The sequence below is a fragment of the Mercenaria mercenaria genome, chromosome 19 (genome assembly GCF_021730395.1).
Source record: "Mercenaria mercenaria strain notata chromosome 19, MADL_Memer_1, whole genome shotgun sequence".
In the NCBI taxonomy this organism is placed as follows: Eukaryota; Metazoa; Mollusca; class Bivalvia; order Venerida; family Veneridae; genus Mercenaria; species Mercenaria mercenaria.
In genome coordinates, this window is record NC_069379.1 from 29,649,821 (window position 1) to 29,669,658 (window position 19,838).

At 33.7% G+C, this 19,838-nt stretch overlaps 2 protein-coding genes across 3 annotated transcripts; both read right to left on the reverse strand.

Moving 5' to 3' along the window:
* Window positions 1–8,766: 8,766 nt before the first annotated feature.
* On the reverse strand, window positions 8,767–10,714 carry LOC128551014 (uncharacterized). The gene is made up of 3 exons (XM_053531262.1): window positions 10,567–10,714; window positions 10,250–10,394; window positions 8,767–9,901 (listed from the first exon to the last, which is right to left on the reverse strand). The coding sequence occupies exons 1-3, from the start codon at window positions 10,712–10,714 to the stop codon at window positions 8,845–8,847; spliced, it is 1,350 nt and encodes a 449-aa protein (XP_053387237.1). The 3' UTR covers window positions 8,767–8,844.
* A 1,326-nt stretch (window positions 10,715–12,040) lies between these two features.
* On the reverse strand, window positions 12,041–19,578 carry LOC128551231 (uncharacterized). 2 transcript variants are annotated; one of them, XM_053531919.1, is made up of 8 exons: window positions 18,829–19,578; window positions 18,062–18,164; window positions 17,503–17,525; window positions 15,327–15,444; window positions 14,938–15,014; window positions 14,408–14,484; window positions 13,775–13,818; window positions 12,041–13,291 (listed from the first exon to the last, which is right to left on the reverse strand). In XM_053531919.1, the coding sequence occupies exons 1-7, from the start codon at window positions 19,058–19,060 to the stop codon at window positions 13,783–13,785; spliced, it is 666 nt and encodes a 221-aa protein (XP_053387894.1). In that variant the 5' UTR covers window positions 19,061–19,578; the 3' UTR covers window positions 12,041–13,291; window positions 13,775–13,782. The 2 variants fall into 2 exon arrangements, with proteins under 2 accessions (XP_053387894.1, XP_053387893.1); XM_053531918.1 differs by having other exon boundaries at window positions 12,041–13,818; window positions 18,829–19,571.
* Window positions 19,579–19,838: the final 260 nt, after the last annotated feature.

The window sequence follows — 19,838 nt, forward strand, 5'->3', positions numbered from 1 at the left end:
CCATTTTTGCTATTTGAATTAATGAACATGTTTCAATTTTGTTGAGGATTTTTTCTAATTTTATGTTTAATAAACAAAGTTACGGGTCATAGATTTCTGTATAACTATCACTACCAAAACGGAAGGTGTCTTTCTGGATACACCCGTGTCCTTGATGAAACATCCAGTGACCAAATTAAAAGAACAGTTAAGTTGTATACAATGAAATAACGTAATGTATTTTCAAAAAATATCACCGGGAACATAACACAGTAATTTCATTTTGTTTTGTAATACATATAAGCTACAGATGGTATTATTTCTATAAACAATGATCTCAAACTTTCATATTGTTATGGCCGGAAAGTGTAAATTGTATCTTGTGGTCAAGTATCAGTTACTGACATAGTCTGTGTTCAGACCTAATGTTTTGTTCATAGGAGAGAACTCTTGAGACTATTCAAATTCTGTATAATTATGTCCCTTTTCTTCTCAAAACATTAGGTCTGTGCAAATCCGGTTTCAACATCTCCTGTATCCTGGAGATCGACCTTTATCTCAGGTCAAGCTGTTACAGCTGATATTGATCATGTTACATAGGTGATGGCTCTGGGATATTTATTGCCATTCACACATGTTTATAAACAGCCCCTGCTGTTAAGTACCTTCACCTGTAGATTATAGGGAGCACTCTGATAAAGATTATTGAACTAGGAAGAATACCTTATGAACAATTGAAACATATAGCGGATTAATACTGTTTTGTATATTTTCATATTATGTACATATTTTGTGTGTGTGTGTGTGTGTTTTTTTATTTTTAAATTTGAATGGTTTGTTTTAAAATGTTGTACAGTTATTGATTCTATAAAATAATTCAAGCTAATTGTTAAAATAAGGAAATGTGAATTCTAAAATACAATGGATCAGAATACCCCGCAAAAGGAGTTTTTAAGAATAGAGCTAACGCCTTCAACTAAACAAAAAACATGCATAATGTGCGGAGAAGTGAAACTGCTCCCAAGGGACAGAAAAAAACTGACAACTGGCAACCAAAAGAATGATTTGGGTGTTTTGATAGAAAAAGTGTTAGAAATTGAAATTACTGACAGAAGTCACAGCGATATTTGCTGCAGAAACTGTGAAAGAAGGCTCACAACTGTTGACAAATCTATGAACAGTTTTAAGGAGTCTTACAGTGCTTCAAGAAAAAAACTTGAAAGTACACACGGTCAGAGAATAACAAAACGACTCACTTTAGATGAAAACAATCGGCCAACATCTAAAAAGGTTCTTTTTACACAAGATGATTGGGAAGATGATGTATTTCTAGACTTTCAACAAGATGAGGTGAGTTTATCTGTCATATTATGTTGTATTATGATGTAATAGTTATGTATGTTGAAATAAGTTATTATTGAAGATCTACGGTTCATAACTAAATTTTGTTTGGTTTATCAAACACTACGAAAAAAACTAAATTTTTCTGATGTGAAGTAATAAATCACACAGCAAATGACTGCCAGTCGGTAGTTTAAGATGTAGTTCAGACGTCGAACAATAGTTATGGTTATTATTAACTGATAAGTCATCTTTTATGTCAGTTTTGGCTGAAAACTTTTATATTCCTACATTTCGATAACCATTTTGATAACCAGATAAATAAGCAGATAAATGCTTTATATTTTATCTAAAAAAATATGCATGTACATGAACCTAATTTCTGTGTTTCAAAAAGAAAATTTTGAGTCGCGCCATGAGAAAATCAACATAGTGGGTTTGCGACCAGCATGGATGTAGACCAGCCTGCGCATCCGCGCAGTCTGGTCAGGATCCATGCTGTTCGCTGACGATTTCTGTAATTTCAATAGGCTTTGAAAGCGAACAGCATTGATCCTGACCAGACTGTGCGGATGCAAACCCACTATGTTGGTTTTCTCATGGCACGGCTCAAATGAATTAACTTAAAAATGTATCTTCCTGTCACTGACAGTTTCATAGCCATTATTCGAAAATTGCTACTCAATATTAATATCAAAAAACATCTGACTTGAATTTCTTTTTCTCAGTTTTTCTTGACATATATATTATGTACAACTCCCATGAAAAGGAAAAATATATCTATATATAACAGAGAATATCTGGAAAAAGGAGAAAGTCGTTTCCTAAGTCTGCTTTTCAGCTACAGAAAACTTACGTCTGCAAACCATTTCTTATCAATAACAGGTACATAGCATTCAAAAACATGTTATTTAGTGTGTTTTTTCGCCCCTTAAAATTGACTCAGTCTGATATATTAAAAAGTTGAACAACAGAAATACACTTAAAACAAATCATAAAATACATGCATAGTATAATTGCACATACTTTTTATTCATTTTATGGTACACATATTTTCAGAAAAGAAATAAATTCATCAAGATGTAAATTTATACCACTGCATTAAAGACATTTTGTTTTTTATCCCCCCGCCAAAGGCGAAGGGGATATTAGAAATGCTCTCCGTCCGTGCGTCCGTCCATCCGTGCGTCCGTCCGTCCGTGCGTCCGCAACGATCATTGTCCGGAGCATAACTCCAAAAGTACTGGTGGGATTTTCTTCAAACTTCATGCACTGATAGAACACATTGGGAGGAAGTGCAGTGTGCAAGAACAATAACTCTACCTTGCCTATTTTTTGAGTTATTCCCCTTTATCTTATTTTCTTAAAAAAATTTGTCCGGAGCATAACTCCAAAAGTACTGGAGGGATTTTCTTCAAACTTCATACACTGATAGAACACATTAGGAGGAAGTGCAGTGTGCAAGAACAATAACTCTACCTTGCCAATTTTTTGAGTTATTCCCCTTTATCTTATTTTCTTAAAAAATTTTGTCCGGAGCATAACTCCCAAAGTACTGGAGGGATTTTCTTCAAACTTCATACACTGATAGAACACATTGGGAGGAAGTGCAGTGTTCAAGAACAATAACTCTGCCTTGCCTTCTTTTTGAGTTATTCCCCTTTATCATATTTTCTTAAAAAAATTTGTCCGGAGTATATCTTTTTCATGCATGGAGGGATTTTGATATATCTTGGCACAAATGTTCACCACAACGAGGCGGAGTGTCAAGCACAAGAACCAGGTCCCTAGGTCTAAGGTCAAGGTCACACTTAGAGGTCAAAGGATACAAAAATGAAAACCTTGTCCGGAGCATTTCTTCTTCATGCATAGAGGGATTTTGATACAACTTGGCACAAATGTTCACCACCACGAGGCAGAGTGTCATGCGCAAGATCCAGGTCCCTAGGTCTAAGGTCAAGGTCACACTTAGAGGCCAAAGGTCAGATACAAGAATGACTTTGTCCGAAGCATTTCTTCTTCATGCATGGAGGGATTTTGATGTAACTTGGCACAATTATACACCATCATGAGACGAAGTGTCATGCGCAGTTCCCTTCTTTAGAATTACTTCCCTTTGTTGTTACTTTAAATAGCTTTTATTGTAACTTTTTCATTACTAGTCGTAGGGAAAAATCGAGACCACTTTTCTGTAGTACAACATGCATGCTACATCCAATTTTGAGGTGTATTTTGACCAATCTCTAACCTGGTAAAGATTTTTGTGTGGACTTTTTTTTTTTTTTTTTTTAAGATTAACTTCCCTTAGTTGTTACTATAAATAACTTATATTGTAACATTTTTATAACTGACCATAGGGAAAAAACAAGACTACTTTTCTGTGGTACAACATAGATGTTACTTAAAAACAAAAGACTTACAATGATTACTAAACAACCACAAAATTAAAATTCCATTTGCAAATACAACTGCTAGAGTAAAGAAATTTGCTGTGACGGGCATATATTGTGACATTCTGGCACTCTTGTTCCCTGTTAGCTTTCCATTCCTTCTTTTTACAGTAGCCATATAGAAAAACATCATAGCTATACTGTTCATGAAAATTAATAAAATTTAGCAGTAAACCACCTCACTACTGACTTATTCTTTCTTCCACATCTTTAAAACACCTGATGCGGACCACATCTAAACGGTTCTTCAAAGCTTTCCCCAAAATTAATACTTTCAGACACTAACTTGCCGGGAACTTTAGCCTTCAATTATAATATACCCGGCGGGGGGATTGGCCATGTCTAACATGGCTCTTGTTCAATTTGCAGAGGCCTTGAAATGTAAAAATAAATGACTTGATTATAAATTTTTACATGGGTCAAAATCTCCCAGACATAAGGTTTTCAAATCATTTTAAATCATTACCATTTTCTGCTTATTTCAACAAAAAGCTTGACATCGATCATTCAGGGATTATGTTTGATGGCGAATTAAGGATTTATACCGCTATTGTTTGTCATATGTGCAGAGTTAAAATTGCTGTTTAATTTGACAAACTGGTGCTCATTTTGCAAAAGGCACACACATACTCTTTCATTCCCACGCAAAGAAAACTATTCTTCACAGTATCAAATATTCAAGACTTTTGATCCAAGGTTTGCAAAGTCAGCTTGCACTGACCTTCAGATTTTGGCTAAAATTTATCTTTCTTTAAAGTTGCTGTTTGGCTTGATTATTGAATATGAGATTTTGTTATCTAAAATCTTAGAGAAAAAATCAAGAAAAAAGATGCCCTTGAGTTTGGAATCGAATCTGGGTCACAGTGGCAATAGAAATCTTTACCAATATGGCACTGAGGTATTTTTAAATATGGGTAATATAAGCGTTACTTTCAATTTTCAATGTCAAAATTAGCAGTAACAGCTATAACTCTCATGTGATTCCATAACATATCGTCTGTCAGTATTGAAGTAAGTTTCAAAGCTTTCAAAAGAAACATAGAATTAAGTTTCTAATACCTAAAACATTTCATTTTTTGTACGATCTGGAGGTCAATGCCTTTGAATCAAATGAAAACTACTAAAAATCATGTATCTAGAATCATACAAAGTTCCTGTTGTAATTATCCGATAATGTCATTGATGGCAAAATTAACATTTTGAAAAATATAGCAGCAAATTCAACATTGAATGGAAATAAAAACTGTGTCAAAATATTATTTATTGTATTCAAATTTTATTCTTAAGTTTTATCTGCTTTTGTTGAAAGATTTTCAAATTCAGAGTTTAAAATCATTACTTTTCTTTCAGATTGTACAGCCAATATACCTCCTTAATAAATAGCCTACAGAATGGAACTACTGCTGAAGCTGTTGACGAAATTTCTAACTGCCCTGACTTAGTCCTTGGAATTCAAACTTAACTGTTTGAAAAAGTGCAGTCTGAAGTTAAAACACTTTGTTCAAAATCAACTGATAGTGTCTTGCGTCACAGTGACATGGACAAGCTGAAAAGTTTTACCTTTAAAAATGTAGAAAATGAATGGAAAGAGCATGCTCCACATTTCCACAGGTTCATCCAATCATCTACTGTTAATCCAAGATCTGAGCGTAGAAATGTAGAAAAGACAGTAGAGGGACTCTTACCGGCCCAAGTATCAGCTGGCTGTAAGCTTCTGAATACTTTCAATCGAGACATGAAAAGTATTAAGAGTATGAACGATATAGTTTTTCTCAAAGGTGGACTGAAGAAATCTGGATTCAACAGAATGCAGTCAACAGGAGATTGTCATAGTTATACAGCAGCAATTAAAATGCATGACGACTTTGCTAATCAGTGGGAGACAGGCTTAAAAGAGTGGCAGAATCAAGTATCTTTAGATGCAGAAACAGAGCAACAGATCGTACTTCAGATCGAATATCTGACGGACATAATTAGCCTGTTTAAAGATGATGATGATGAAACTAATCTACATCAGCTTCAGCTGGAAAAAGGAGAATTAGAGGAAAGTCTAAAACGATTTCGAGCGTCTATGCATCCTGGATATTATTTTGTAGGTGATAATGTCGATATGGTGACTAAAGTGAGGACTATGACCAAAACAAATCAGCACAAAGATCAGCACATGTTCCAGCTATGTGCATATGAAAACAGGGTTAGCGGCAACGACAAAAATGATAGAAAGCCTCAACAAAATGCTGAAGATGCAAAATTCTCACAGCTGGTACCAGCAGCAAAGGACAATAAAGAACTGATTCAGAACTTCTCCCATATTGTTGGAAAAAAGTGATGTCACTATATACCATATTTTGGTCCATATAGCTCAGCACTTCCGGAATATATCCAGCACAGTCACATGAAAGAAATGAAAACAAAAACAAAAAGAGTAAGTATTCTTACATGTGTAATAATGAAAATATCGTTTGCAAAGCTGTTTTCAGTTGATTGAATGTGTAGATTTAATGATATGTGAAATCTTGTTTACTTTTATAATTTATATTTCCTTAACCCAATTTTTATGCATATATGTATATAATGTATACACATCATGCTACTTTTAATGTTCTACAAAGTATGAGACAAGAGAATGGAGCTATTTCATAACATAAATTATGCAAACTCTTTTTCATTTTGTGATTTATCGCTGAATAAGTCTGAATAAAATCATTGTATAGTGTTCAGATGCAATCAAATTATATCTTGAGGGTACAGTCTGAGAGAAATATCTATAATAATACGCATCTGAACGACTAACAATGATTTTATTCAAGAACAAATAACTGAATGAGATATATTATTTTGATTCTAACATGTCACCAAGGATTTTAAAGTACATCCTTATTGACAGTCATGAAATGTTTACCTGTTTTCCAGTAGTCTCTTTCCCTGCGCGCCGCTATGTGGTAATAATTGTAACATCAGAAAAAATAATAGTTGTATGATAACACAATTGTCAATATTGTTTATTTAATAAGAAAATGAATCGGGTCGTGTTGAATTAATACAAAGTACAAAACTTTGAAGAACTGGCTAGAAATGAATAAACTTATACTGTTTAGTACATTTCTTTTGCATTTTAACTTTATTTCAGATCAATATGGGTGTTCTCAAAAAGAATGAGTCGAAGAATGAGGATATGGTCGATATATGCAGATTTCTGCACCAATATGTGCCTGGACACAACACTGCCAGCAATGCACTCCCATCCAAAATTCTTAGCGGTGGAGACTACCTCACATTTGAACGGCATAAACAAGCTCAAATGTCTGTCAGAGATGATGAAAATCCATCTCTGAGAATGGAAGGACTTGTACCTAAGATGGAGGAGTTTCATAATCAGGCTGAATTATTTCGGGTAATTATTCTCTGTAGAAAACAAAACATAAAAAAACTTTGAAACTGTTAGACTTTTTTTAAAAAAATACATGTAACTTGCAACACTAGAGATAAAAATGCATTGAATTGTTTCCACTTACTTACAATTTGTATTGGCTGAAATTTAATTAGAAGCCAGCACTTATGAGATCTTAGAATATTCTTTGGAACTGGAAATCTGAGCACATGTTATAGAAATTGTGGCGTAATGTCATCATAATATTTGTCCTTTAATCCCTTATCTAAATATTAAACGTACAAAGTGAAATAACCTTAAACTCAGAATTACAACACGAAATATTTAGTACTACTAGAAGATACATTCTAAATTAGTAAGCATTAACTTCATTTCAGGTTATCTGGAGAAGCTTATATTCTACCCATTCATCACGTGATATTGGAACGATGTTTGCTGCAAGGAATTTGATAAATGCCAGAAACGTAAGTGCAGATCCATCCGGAAACTATTATGCATCAGCAACAATGATGGACAAGTTTACGGATGCTTATATTGTTTGTGGAGCTTTAGAGCATTTCCAGATGGAAACGATACATGACGAACCAAAGACTAATTGTTACATTGGTGACATAGGCAACAGTGATCAGATGACAGCCTATATTATGCAACATGCAGAAGAATTTGTTATGAAATATGTTGACATAGATATTCAACCACTACCGGATTTTGGTCCTCAGTCAAACAGTTTACGGTGCAGGTACTGCGATCAAGTGTTCAAAGGTCCAAAAAGACTTCAGAAGCATGAGCATCTACAGCATGATCATCCTAATACAATTGTAAATGATAGTCCAGATGATCAAAACACAGGAGTTCAGGGAACTGATGACAAAATACTTCAGTATACAAAATTGACACTCACTCTTGGGCTATTAAGGTTAAACCACAATGACGCGATATCATTAGGTGACGGACATCGAATTATGTTGGTCAATTCATATTTGTACCTTTTATATAAACAGAACAATTGCCCAAAATATGCATTTGGTATTTTAGAAACTCTATGTCAGTTGAAGATACTTTTGAGTGAGAGAATGGCATATAGGCTAATGTGGAATCGTGTTGTAAATCACAGGGGAAATGCCGACACAAACCATCCTAATGATTTAGACCTTGAACATTGCAATAAGATATTCAAGGATGAAGCTCATAGTTTCCGTGGAGTTTTCACTGAAAAGACCATATCCCGTGTTAGTAGAAGTGCTCTCACCTCATATGAAATAATGAAAAATTTTGACAAACAAACTGACACTATCAGAGCTTCAGGGAAACATGTTAAAACAGACATTACAGAGGATGTTGAAATGATAATCGCTCAACTTAAAAAACAAATGGTTTTTAAGAATGTTGGTGCAAGACAACACGAGTCCTTCAGCAGTGTGGAATCAAATCCGTTTAGCAAGCTAAACATGGTAAATATCAGGGACTGGATATCAGAATCAATGAAAAAGTTCTCAAAGAAACATTTTTACTGACAGATAATCAAAAGAGGAGAACTAGGACAAAAATATGTACATTGTCATGATAAACAGTTCTAAAGGAAAGCATTATAGGAACAGATTTCATAGTACAGATTGCAAAAATGTCAAGATCAGATTTCTATGTTTTTTCTGCGTGAGTTTTTGTGTAAACATTGTCATGCACTCAGTCTGAATCTGAATCATATACTATGTTAGGTTTTCTACTTAAGTACTGTTCAATTTCTGAGCCACTGGAAAAATTCTCATCCTCGGAAGACGATGATGATGAGGATGATGATGATGACTCTATGCTGGCAACTACGGATGAACGTATAGACAATAATATTTCTGAATCAGTGCTTGAACATGATGGTGTTGATATGCAAGAGCATAATCCTTTGCAATCACACGTGCATGTGCATGTTGCTGCACAGTTATCACAGCAGTCATGTTTTGGTAATAATGGAGAAGTTTTCTCAGCAAAGTTCTTTAGCAGATAAACTCTTCGGCATGTTGTAGCTTTAATAAAGTTTTTCATTTCAACGGAAATATTTTGACTTGAAAGGCAGTATCTGTGTTTGATTAATACCGCATTGTATTTTCTGTCTGGATCTCTTCCTGCTCTGCCTGACTCTTGCAAATAGTCATCTAGGTCATTTGCCGGACCAAAATGAACAACGGTATGTACTTGTTTGACATCCAAACCCATACTAAATGAGGTTGAGCATAGAACCACGCGGATTTTTCCATCTATGTGTTGAAAAGAAGAACATATTGTCTTCTTTATTTTCTCATTGGTAGTTAAGTGAAACATGGCAAAAGTCCTGTTCCAGTAGCCGTTCATGCTGTTATTTTCATCTTTAGAATATTGCTTTTCACCAAGACTTGTTTGGAGATATTCAAAAACTTCAGAAATATGTTTAATCTGTCTGAAAAAGACAATAATTCGAGGGCAATTTTCGCCATATTTATCTAATAAGTCACGGAGCCATTTAAAATTGCTACATGTGTCTTTGCTTCCAGTTTCAACTGAGTATTTCACATTTTTCTTCTCTGGTGTTATTAAAATCTGCTGTGGATTTGACATACATAAAGACTTGATAATCAGGTTTCGCGTTGCCTCGTCTGCTGTGGCTGTCAGGGCTATCACCGGAACATGTTTTTGCACAAGTGAGCGCAACTCTCCTAACTGACTATATGCAGGTCTGTAAACAGGGGTTTCTTTTTTCTTAGCCGTACCACTGAAATTGAAAACCAAACAGTTTTTGTACACATGAACTGCAGATTTAAAAAATGAAATCTGAAACTTAAACATAATTATAAGGTATCACCATTGTTTTAGGTAGTAATAATCCTGACAGCTTTACTATAAAATTATACATTAAAATGTAAGAAATTATTAATCATGTTCACTTATATTTGCTGTTTTAGTTATAAATATCTTATTTTGTGCTTCCTATCTAAACTTTTATATATACTCTGTACATCTATATCCATGTTTAAAGATAACAAATAAATACTGATTTATGTCTTTAAAATGTGTTTATTTGTTACAATTCACTTTGAAACAATATCATTTTAGTACTTACAATTTTTTGATGCAGTGAGCTTCATCAATGAATATAGCCTTCAATGTGTCAGTTTTTGACAGTTCTGTCACCAAAGTCCTCCTTTGTCCAAGAATTGACTCTGGGCTAGCAAATATGATGTCAGCTTTTCCATTCCTGATGTCATCTAGTGTAATGTCACATGTTTCTTGTAAATAAACTGCTTTAATGCCCTTTTTAAGCAAACTCTACTTGATATTGCATAAGAGCAACTAAAGGAGATACTACAATAACAGCTGAAGAACTTGCCTCTTTTGCTAATAATCTATAAAGAAATGGTGCTATTTCAAAAGTCAAACTTTTCCCACTTCCTGTTGGTGCACAATAAAGAACATCATTTCCTTCCAAATATGCCTTAATTACACTTCTTTGATTAGGTCTCAAAACTTCATACTGTAAAACTTCTAATCCCTTTTCGATAGCTGAATCTATTGTTAAAGTATTCATTCTGCCTATGTCCAATCTGTTCAACATCATTCAATATATATAATATCATTCTTAAATATCATTCTTTTATATTTAAACAAATATTTTTGTACTATTGGCAATGCAAATCTTGCTGCTGCCGATATTTACTTATTTATGTTCTAACATGTGAGTCAGTCTGTTGTTTATGGAACAGTAATTGACTTCTTATCTTATTATGCACTTAGCTGTTAGATAAGACTTACTAATATCAAAGTAACATTATGCATTTATAAATAGTGTAAACATATGTATCCATCTAACAAATATAAGATAATTTTATATGTTTTCATTCAAGTATTTTATATAATTATAATTGAAGACCTTTCTGATTTTTTGTGGTGTATGATTAAATAGGTAGACTCTTCCACAGGTAGATACTACATATTATCTGTATTCACTAAGACAGATCAGAATAATAGACTAATTAAATAGCCAGATAAAACAGTACACAGAATTGAATCTCAGCTCATGCAGACATGTGCTGGCCACCTGTAAATTCAAGGCTGATTAAGATCTCTATCCACAGGAGAAATTTATTGCAGTGTGCCATACTTGTGATGGGTCAGCTAACGGTTTATCATGAAATATCGGTCACAAGCTCTGACCGGAGTTTACCAGACTAGATAATCAGAGCCAGGACTGATGAAGTCAGAATTATTTACAGATATTTTTTTCTAAAAAAAAAAATTATCTAGTCGGTAGCCAGACTAGTTACAGGAGGGAAAACAGATTATTCCTGTTGTCAAGAAATGTTCTGTTTTTGGTTAAACGAAGAGGTATTAAGCTTGCATTCAGTTAAATTTACATTGAGACAACAACTTCTGATAATTAAATCCAACGAGTGAAAATAACAAATGGTGAAGGTAGCAGGTATAATGACTCATATACTTAGAGGATTACACATGGAAGACGTGTTTGTGTATATATTTAAGTATATATGTACTTTTTAGCCAGATGTTTACCCTTATGAAAAGTAAAAAAAAACGTTTTGTTTATATATACAATGTAAGCTTTAACATGTCACTGAAGATATAAGCATTTGAATATTAAGTCACAGAAACAGGACAAATTGTATGCATATATCACAACTGCTAGCATTCTCGGAACTCGGGTTTGGACGTGTTTATAACTACAGGGAATAAAAGTATACAAAACTTACATAAAGACATCACGGTTTGTTTATCGCGATATCTTCAGATTTTTTTCGGATGAAAAACACAAAGACAATGAAACAATAAAATTTCGTTATCCAATTAAAATATTGTCAGAGACAAATTTTCAAAAACTAGATGTTCTTTTTTCTACTTTTATTTTTTTCTGAAAGTATAAGCAACGTGTATTTGCACTATAAAAAGTCAAAAACGTAATACAAACGAAACGTACAAAAATTCAAACAATATATATATAAAAGTAAATTCTCTCTGGATAGCTAATAAATTGTATTTAAATAATGAACATGTTATATACATGAGTTTGGATAAGCATAGTTATTGATAGTATGGAAGAATTTTCAAATCTATCTTTTACCAGGAAGTTGTACTGTAGTACATTAGGTAACGGTAAACTTAGTATGAAGTTATGTCCGAGTTTTCTCCGGAATTATTTTGTGTTTTTTTTTGTGTTTTTTTCGGAAATAAAACATTTTTCTTGGATAAATTTTACACTAAACTGAATCTAAAGTGTTAAGTATTCATGTCACAGGAACAACATTTAACATAAAGCCAGAGGAAACGACAAAAACAAGGTTGAAAAGAGAAACACTAGTAGTTCACCAGGTACGGTTATCAGCCATTTCACACCTGGTAAAAATTGGGCGTATATGGTAAAATCCGTATTAAATGAAAAAAGAATGACATGTGTTAACTTACAAGTTATAAAACACAGAATACTTGACATATACAATACAAACAAAGCTGGTACTCAAACATAAATAATTCAAGCAGGTTGTCATCATATAGCTTATTTAAACATGAATTTGAACAAGAAAAATTAATGTCTAAATACTATAAATATTAATAAATATAGAAAAGCGCTAAATAAATTCCGTTTGTCATCTTATAATTTGGAAATAGAAAAGGATAGGCATGAAAATGTCCCAAGAGAAGACAGAAAATTCCGAAACTGTTCTACGAATTTGACAGATATTTTCAGTTGCGTCGAAAATTCTTTAAACCGTATTTTTGTAGGTGACCTACGCTACAGAAATTTGTAACCCTCATGTCCATTACAAATAATTAAGTATTGATAAATCTAGGAATATATTACTACTATGCATTTAAAAAAAAGAATGTTATTTTGCATTTTTACTACTAATCCATTTTTTGCACTTCCATTTTTGAATAAATGTATGCTTTGCATTCATTTACACATTGTTCAAAACAACTTCTATACAATGTACGTTTTACTACACTGTCATCACATTTATGTATTAGTAGCGCTTTTTCCGAGGCAAATGTGTCTCAAGTATTGATACTTCTAAAAATGTTAATGACATTAAAATAATGTCACACTCTTTGTATAAAATACTTTTAAGGCCATTCCCCATCAAGACTGCAAACATTTGAACTATTGCCTCTCATTTGTGACAGATATACCAACGGGGGCACATCCTGTGCCCTACGTACACATTCTAGTTTCTTTTTTGCAGCATATACGAAGTGTATATTATATTTTTTCCTTTTAAAGAAGAAATTCTTTTTTTTTTAATAATTAGGAAAACAATTACTCATGAATAAATATAGCATTTAAAAGTAAAGAAGATATTCTTGGTTTATACAAATTTCATATCAAATTTCACAGGCTAACAAATGTATTGAGTTATGCAATGCTATTTATATAACTAGAAACAATTGATATTAATAGTATATAAATATGGTATACAAAAGCAGAATTCATTCCTTCATGACACGATGTTGGCAGGGGACATGACTGCATTACGGGCATTAAATCACAACAATCACAAATCACAAGTTATCTTGTAATAGCAGTGCAAACTCTTCAAAAACGTTATCTTTACAACAAATCACCACGTGCATCGGCCGGAGACCCTACCGGCGCGCTGGCATGATATATGGGTGATCAAACTGAAAGGAACAAAAGGATAAACACGTGTTTTAATGAATGTTCTGCCATATATGCAAGTATGCGTATTCGTCACGGTATTCAAGACCGACAATAAGTATAAAATCAAACATAAATAACCTTCAAAATGAACCCTGAGATATACTGTAATTTAACGTAGAAACGACACAATCGGAGGTCATATGGCATATGGAGTAGAAAGACCTCAAGTACCCATCTATGCACTATTTTATCACGGTCGAGCACCTGGTTAGAAACAAGGACCTTCAGAAAGCCAGCTAATCGGCTTCCTGGCATGAAGAATCCAACTACTTGTGTGAATCTCGAACCCACATTGGTGAATGGCAAAAACTCAGGGACTTCAACAACTCGACCACGGAGCCCCAAAATCATTTGTATACGTAAGTCCATCTTTATTTAGTGCTAAATGTTAATGCTGTCTACTTAGGTTGCGACTGTAAAAGTCAAATTCAACGATAATATGTACGGGTGACAGTCTGTAATAAACAAAAGGGTAAAAATATATTGGTTAATAAAGACTTTAATTGAACAACATTAGAAAACGCTAATAAAAAATATCGAAATACTTACTCCATCTCTATTTGTAGTAAACCTTGGAAACATATACCTTGTTGTTGGTAGTCTTGTTCCCGCATCTACAGCCATTCCTGAAATAGTAGATAATTAATATAAGACATGTAATGGCATAAATTCTGAAAAAAATATCAAGGACTAATCCAAACGAGGAAGACTGGAAAATTTCTTTTATAAAAAATACGGTAGAATCCTTCATTAGTAACCACGAGACGAATACATATACGACCAAACGAAAGGACAAACAGAGAAAATAAAGCACTCACATTCAAGAAATATATCCCAAATTTAACGATCAGAATCTACTTAGCGGCATTCTTAATTATTGCTTTTGTCACGATTTAAGGCATTAGATATAGAGAGATCATCAAATGTGATTCAATAATGGAGCTGAAGACAGTGGATTTGTATGCGAAAAGAATGGAAAACGCTATAGACAAGCTACTTTGACACCGTATTACACAGGAATTATTTGCATGGAAATGCACTGCAACAATTTATACACTTGTGTTAACTGTGTAACGTACCATCTTGCCATTTGTAGCGTCTGTAAAAGTCAGATGCTTCGTCAACGTCTCTTTTATTGATAGGATTAGGAAAGTTCCTGAAAAAATTATGCATTACAATATTTTTGATTTTGTTATCTCTATAGTTTTATTATACAGCAGCAATTTTCCGTTCTGATATAAGAGAATTTGTAATTCAGCATGTAATGTTTCAAATACACTGTATGACAGTCTGTTTTTAATTTCAAAAACTCAATATATCATAGTGCTCTGAAAGTATACACTATATTTTTGCGACATCATTCACAAAGTGTTGAAGTATATAATTGTTAGAACTTCTTACAGACCATTATATCAATTTTGGAATTACTACTAAAGGAAATAAATCGTGCACAGTTTCATGGTATTACGTTTCCTGTTTCTTTTTCAGTCGTCTTCGGTTTCTGCGTATCAATACAAATAAAAGCGCAGCTCCAATTAGGCTTAAAACGCCTGCAGCTGATAAGCCAATTATCAATTTCACGTTAACTGAAAAAGAAGTGTTCCAAAAGTCAGTATATTTTCATTTTTTTTTAAAAATATACATATATAAGAAACAATGACACAGAAGGGGTTGGGTTTTACAAACAGGTTAACAAACGCAACATACTTTTTTTCATGGTAGTATCCGTCTGTTTTTAAAATATCAATGACAAACAGATTTCATTTTAACTATGAAAACTGAATTTTCTTTAACATGCCAAAAAAATTACTTTTGTGTTACAATCGTTAATTTCTAATAACAGCGTACGTTTTGCTCTATAAACAAGCTACATGTAAATAACAATAGTACACTATAAATTCTGTAAAATGTTTTAATTCTTATATGAATATCAAATGCACACTTTGTACAAATACAAATGAAAATTAAGCATATTTTAATAAACGCCGTTTTTGTCCAGACATATGTGAGAATAAATATATATATATTTACAAGTCTTTGGTTTGCGCTGTTGATCTAAATGTATAACTTATATATCTGGCATTGTGCTTTTTTCATTTTTTCCGCTCTGTTTTGAGGTTTACGGAGCATAGACGCAGTACAGGTTATATGTCGCTGAACATGACTGTTTGTGTAAGGCAAACTAATAAGTTCAACTTGGGAACGTACGAAGGATGACATGGAAGAACATACTAGTGTATCATTGAAGGTTCATTGTGCACTGCCTTATGGACATATCTGCAGCTGCCTCTAAATTGTGTTGGTACGGTGTCAATTTTGACTTGTGGTCAACCCGGGTCCAGAAGGCCTGGACTGTAGCATGCATTTCCACTGCCGTCCATAAACAGGTTTCACACAAACTGTGACTACAACATATTCATTTTTGTTTTGTTGCCTGACTAGTGGAAAATCCACTTTTTCATTTTAACATTTTGGATTTCACATCTGATTTACCTAGGTATGAAAAGTATGAAATCAAATTTAATTCTTGCTGCAGAGGTACAGCAAATCCTTGTGTTCAGTTCCTGTTAAGCTGACACTAACAAGCACATATTTCATTAAACAGTAGTTCACCAAATAATATGTCTTATTTATGGCCATGCAGTTGTTGCTTAAATGAATCTCGTAAAATAAGAAAAACATGAAATAAAACAGGTAGCCAAACATAAAGATGTTGCAGGGCTAGGTTTGCTGAGCCTGTTAATAGACGGAAAGGAAAATGAAAGTCATCGCCCACAACCTCTGTGAGCAGAACTCAAAATTTACACATAATACAATTACCAAAACAAATCAATTTATAGACACCTGCAGATGCTGCATACGGCGTTGCACAAGGGGAGGCGTATTGTCCCCAGTTAGAATAATGGTTTTGCCCTAAACGAGAAAAGAATGGAACGAACTTAACAAACTGGAATTTTGAAAGGGCATCTGAAACAATGTAGCCTACAGATCACCTAAAATTCAAAAAGAAACAATAAAAGGTCAGGCACCATATCCAATGCAATCAACTTAGCAATTATCAACGTTATTGAAGTGGTACTATTGAAACCACCCAAGGAAAAATGTTCAAACTAAAGTGTTAAACCGAACACAAACAGAAATGTCGTGCTGAATATCCCAAAGAGTTTGAAATATAACAGCTATGGTTGAATCACAGGGATATATTAATGGTCACGACATACTACGGTCGGTACATACTACGCTGCCGTGATGAAAAAATAGAGAAATTTAAAATAGGTCGTAAAAGACGACATTCATGAAAACTTACAGGTTTTGTTTGATTAAGCCTATCAATGGACATTAGTAGCAATGCAAGCTCCTGTCCACCCTCTCCAGCGCCTGGTTGAGCAAGCCTCCAAATTGAAATGATGTGGAATTTAGAAAGAGGACCTGAGGTTATGGAGTCTGCATAACACAGAAACTGCATATTAAGGACAAAATTAAAGCAGAAACCATATCCTACTGGTGATTAAACAATGCTGTATTTGTATCACCAACGCAAACGTCTTACTGCACAGTCTGAAGAGATTGAAGCATAATAGCTCTAACTGTAAGTTTTGTTTATTCTTAGTGGCAACGAACTTTTGTCTGCGACCCATACTTACCTTCCGACTGTTCTTCCTGAAGGCTGAAATGAAATTATCATTAACTGTGACATTTCAGCAATTTTGCATTTATCAGTATACATGAAAAATGACGATTGTTTACATTACAAATAATAAAAAGTTTAGATTTATTGGTCAAAATGTCGCTTATATGCGGTTAGAACATATATGTCTGTCTTTTAACTGATATTAAAAATGTTATACTAGGACATTCTAGATAATTGGTCTTAAAGGGACGGACGCTACAGCAAACAAAGTTCAAATAACTCAGAACACACTGACAACGTTTAAAAATCAGTAATCAAAACGCTATCCGCTATCTTGAAAAGTTGTTAAGTGGTAGAACTGAAGTAAAGCAGCTGTACTTGATTAATTCTTAAGGAATATCAGTTTAAATTGTTTTCTAATGTTGCAAATTGTTCCGAAATATGCTTAATGGGCGTTGCTTCCTGTCTAAATTCATTCACAAGGAGGTAATGACCCATCAACACAAATACAAAAAGAAATCCTACATTCTTTTCAATGATATAAACTCTTACTTGATTTTGTTATAACTTACCTGCAAACAGGAATGCCATTTTCCACATTACATATATACCCTTCTCCACAACTTCCAACAGTCGAATATAAGACCTCACATAGCTCCATACCCTTATAAGTATCTAATATAGAAATAAGGGTATTAAGCCAATATCATAAACTATTTAGTGCCTGCGGTTTATGAACCATAATTGCCCTATCTAAGTGTACTGACATGCAAGGATATTGCCAGTCAATCAAAAATAAATTGAAGCGCATGTTTTTATTCATCTTAGATGATAAGCAGATTCATCTAGAACTTCTCTATATAATTAAACTTTGCTTTTTAATTCGGTGGTACTACTTAAGCAATTATGTTTTTAGTATTTAAAATAATGTTGCAGTCTTTTAACAAATTTTGTAACTTTCTGTACAGTTCAATAGAAAATGAATTGAACTTTGCTTTTTAATTCGCCGGTGGTACTACTTAAGCAATTCCTTTTTATAGGTATTTAGAGCAATGTTGCAGTCTTTTAAAAAAATTGTAACTTTCTCTACACTTTAATGGAAAATGAATTTATGCAAGTGTGGTAAAATTTTCTTTGATTCACTAGTAATAATAAGAATGTGTTTTATGTCATAAATTTCGATTAAAAGTGTGAAATGATTTTATAAAATTTGTATTCTTGAATGTTCATGTTTGATTAAGACCTGAATAGTACACAGAAAAAGAATAAATAACTCTTCAGATTCTTATCCGTATTCTATTAGGTGTATATTCATACAACTGACAGCTTTGGAATTCACCTGATGAAGCGTTGACACTCTGTCCATCAAACGTAAGTTCAGTACCCTTTTCAAGTTCAACGATTGCCTCTACTAATTGTGTTGCAATAAGCTTATCAGCAGTGCCATAACGGACGGAATAATTTGCAATAATGCTTCCTTCTCTGTAAGCAAGAAAATGCGTTAAAGAATAACGTAAAACTAACCCTATCAAAACAAAGTTAAACAGAAGTTCTAACACGATTCGATTCATTTTCTTATTAAACAACAACTCACTGTTCTGACGACACAATCATTACGTCATTGTGTTAAATGGCATAGCGGCGCACTGGAAATGAAACCGATTGAAAAAGGGTAAATAATTAATTAATGCGTAAAGACTGTTTTGTTTGTTTTGCGTTTAACGCCGTTTTTCAACAGTATTTCAGTCATGTAACGGCGGTCGTAAAAACTGTACTTCAAATCCTTGGTAATGTCACCGAATAGAACTTATTTATCAAAACGGGAAGAAAGTGTGTAGGTGACCGGGTAGCTCATTGGTATAGCATCGGAACGATATTCCGAGGTCCTGTGTTCGAATCTCAGTCTGCCGGACATATTTTTCTGACATTTGGCGCCCGACATGGGACAGTGACGGCATTACATTGGTTAGTCTACGACGCCAGCAATTGCTTAGATATATTGTAACCGTTGAAATTCGAGATAGAACTTCAAAACGGTGTCACGAAATGTGTGTTGGTGGCCCAGTAATTCAATCAGTAGAGCATCGGAACGGTAGTCCGAGGCCCCGGAATCGAGTTTAGGTGCTGAATTTCTTAAATTTTGTATATCCTTTACTTCAGGTTCAAAGTTGTACCGATGTACCGTTATTGCTGTATTTTGGACAGTGACCAGTCTCTATGTCCTTACCTACAAATGTACGAAAGTAGAAGGTAATTTTGACAAAATTCTTCATCCTAGTATTTGATATATATCTACTTCTGTTAAATATCTAGGTTGATTGTATCAACATTACTTTTATATATGCATGC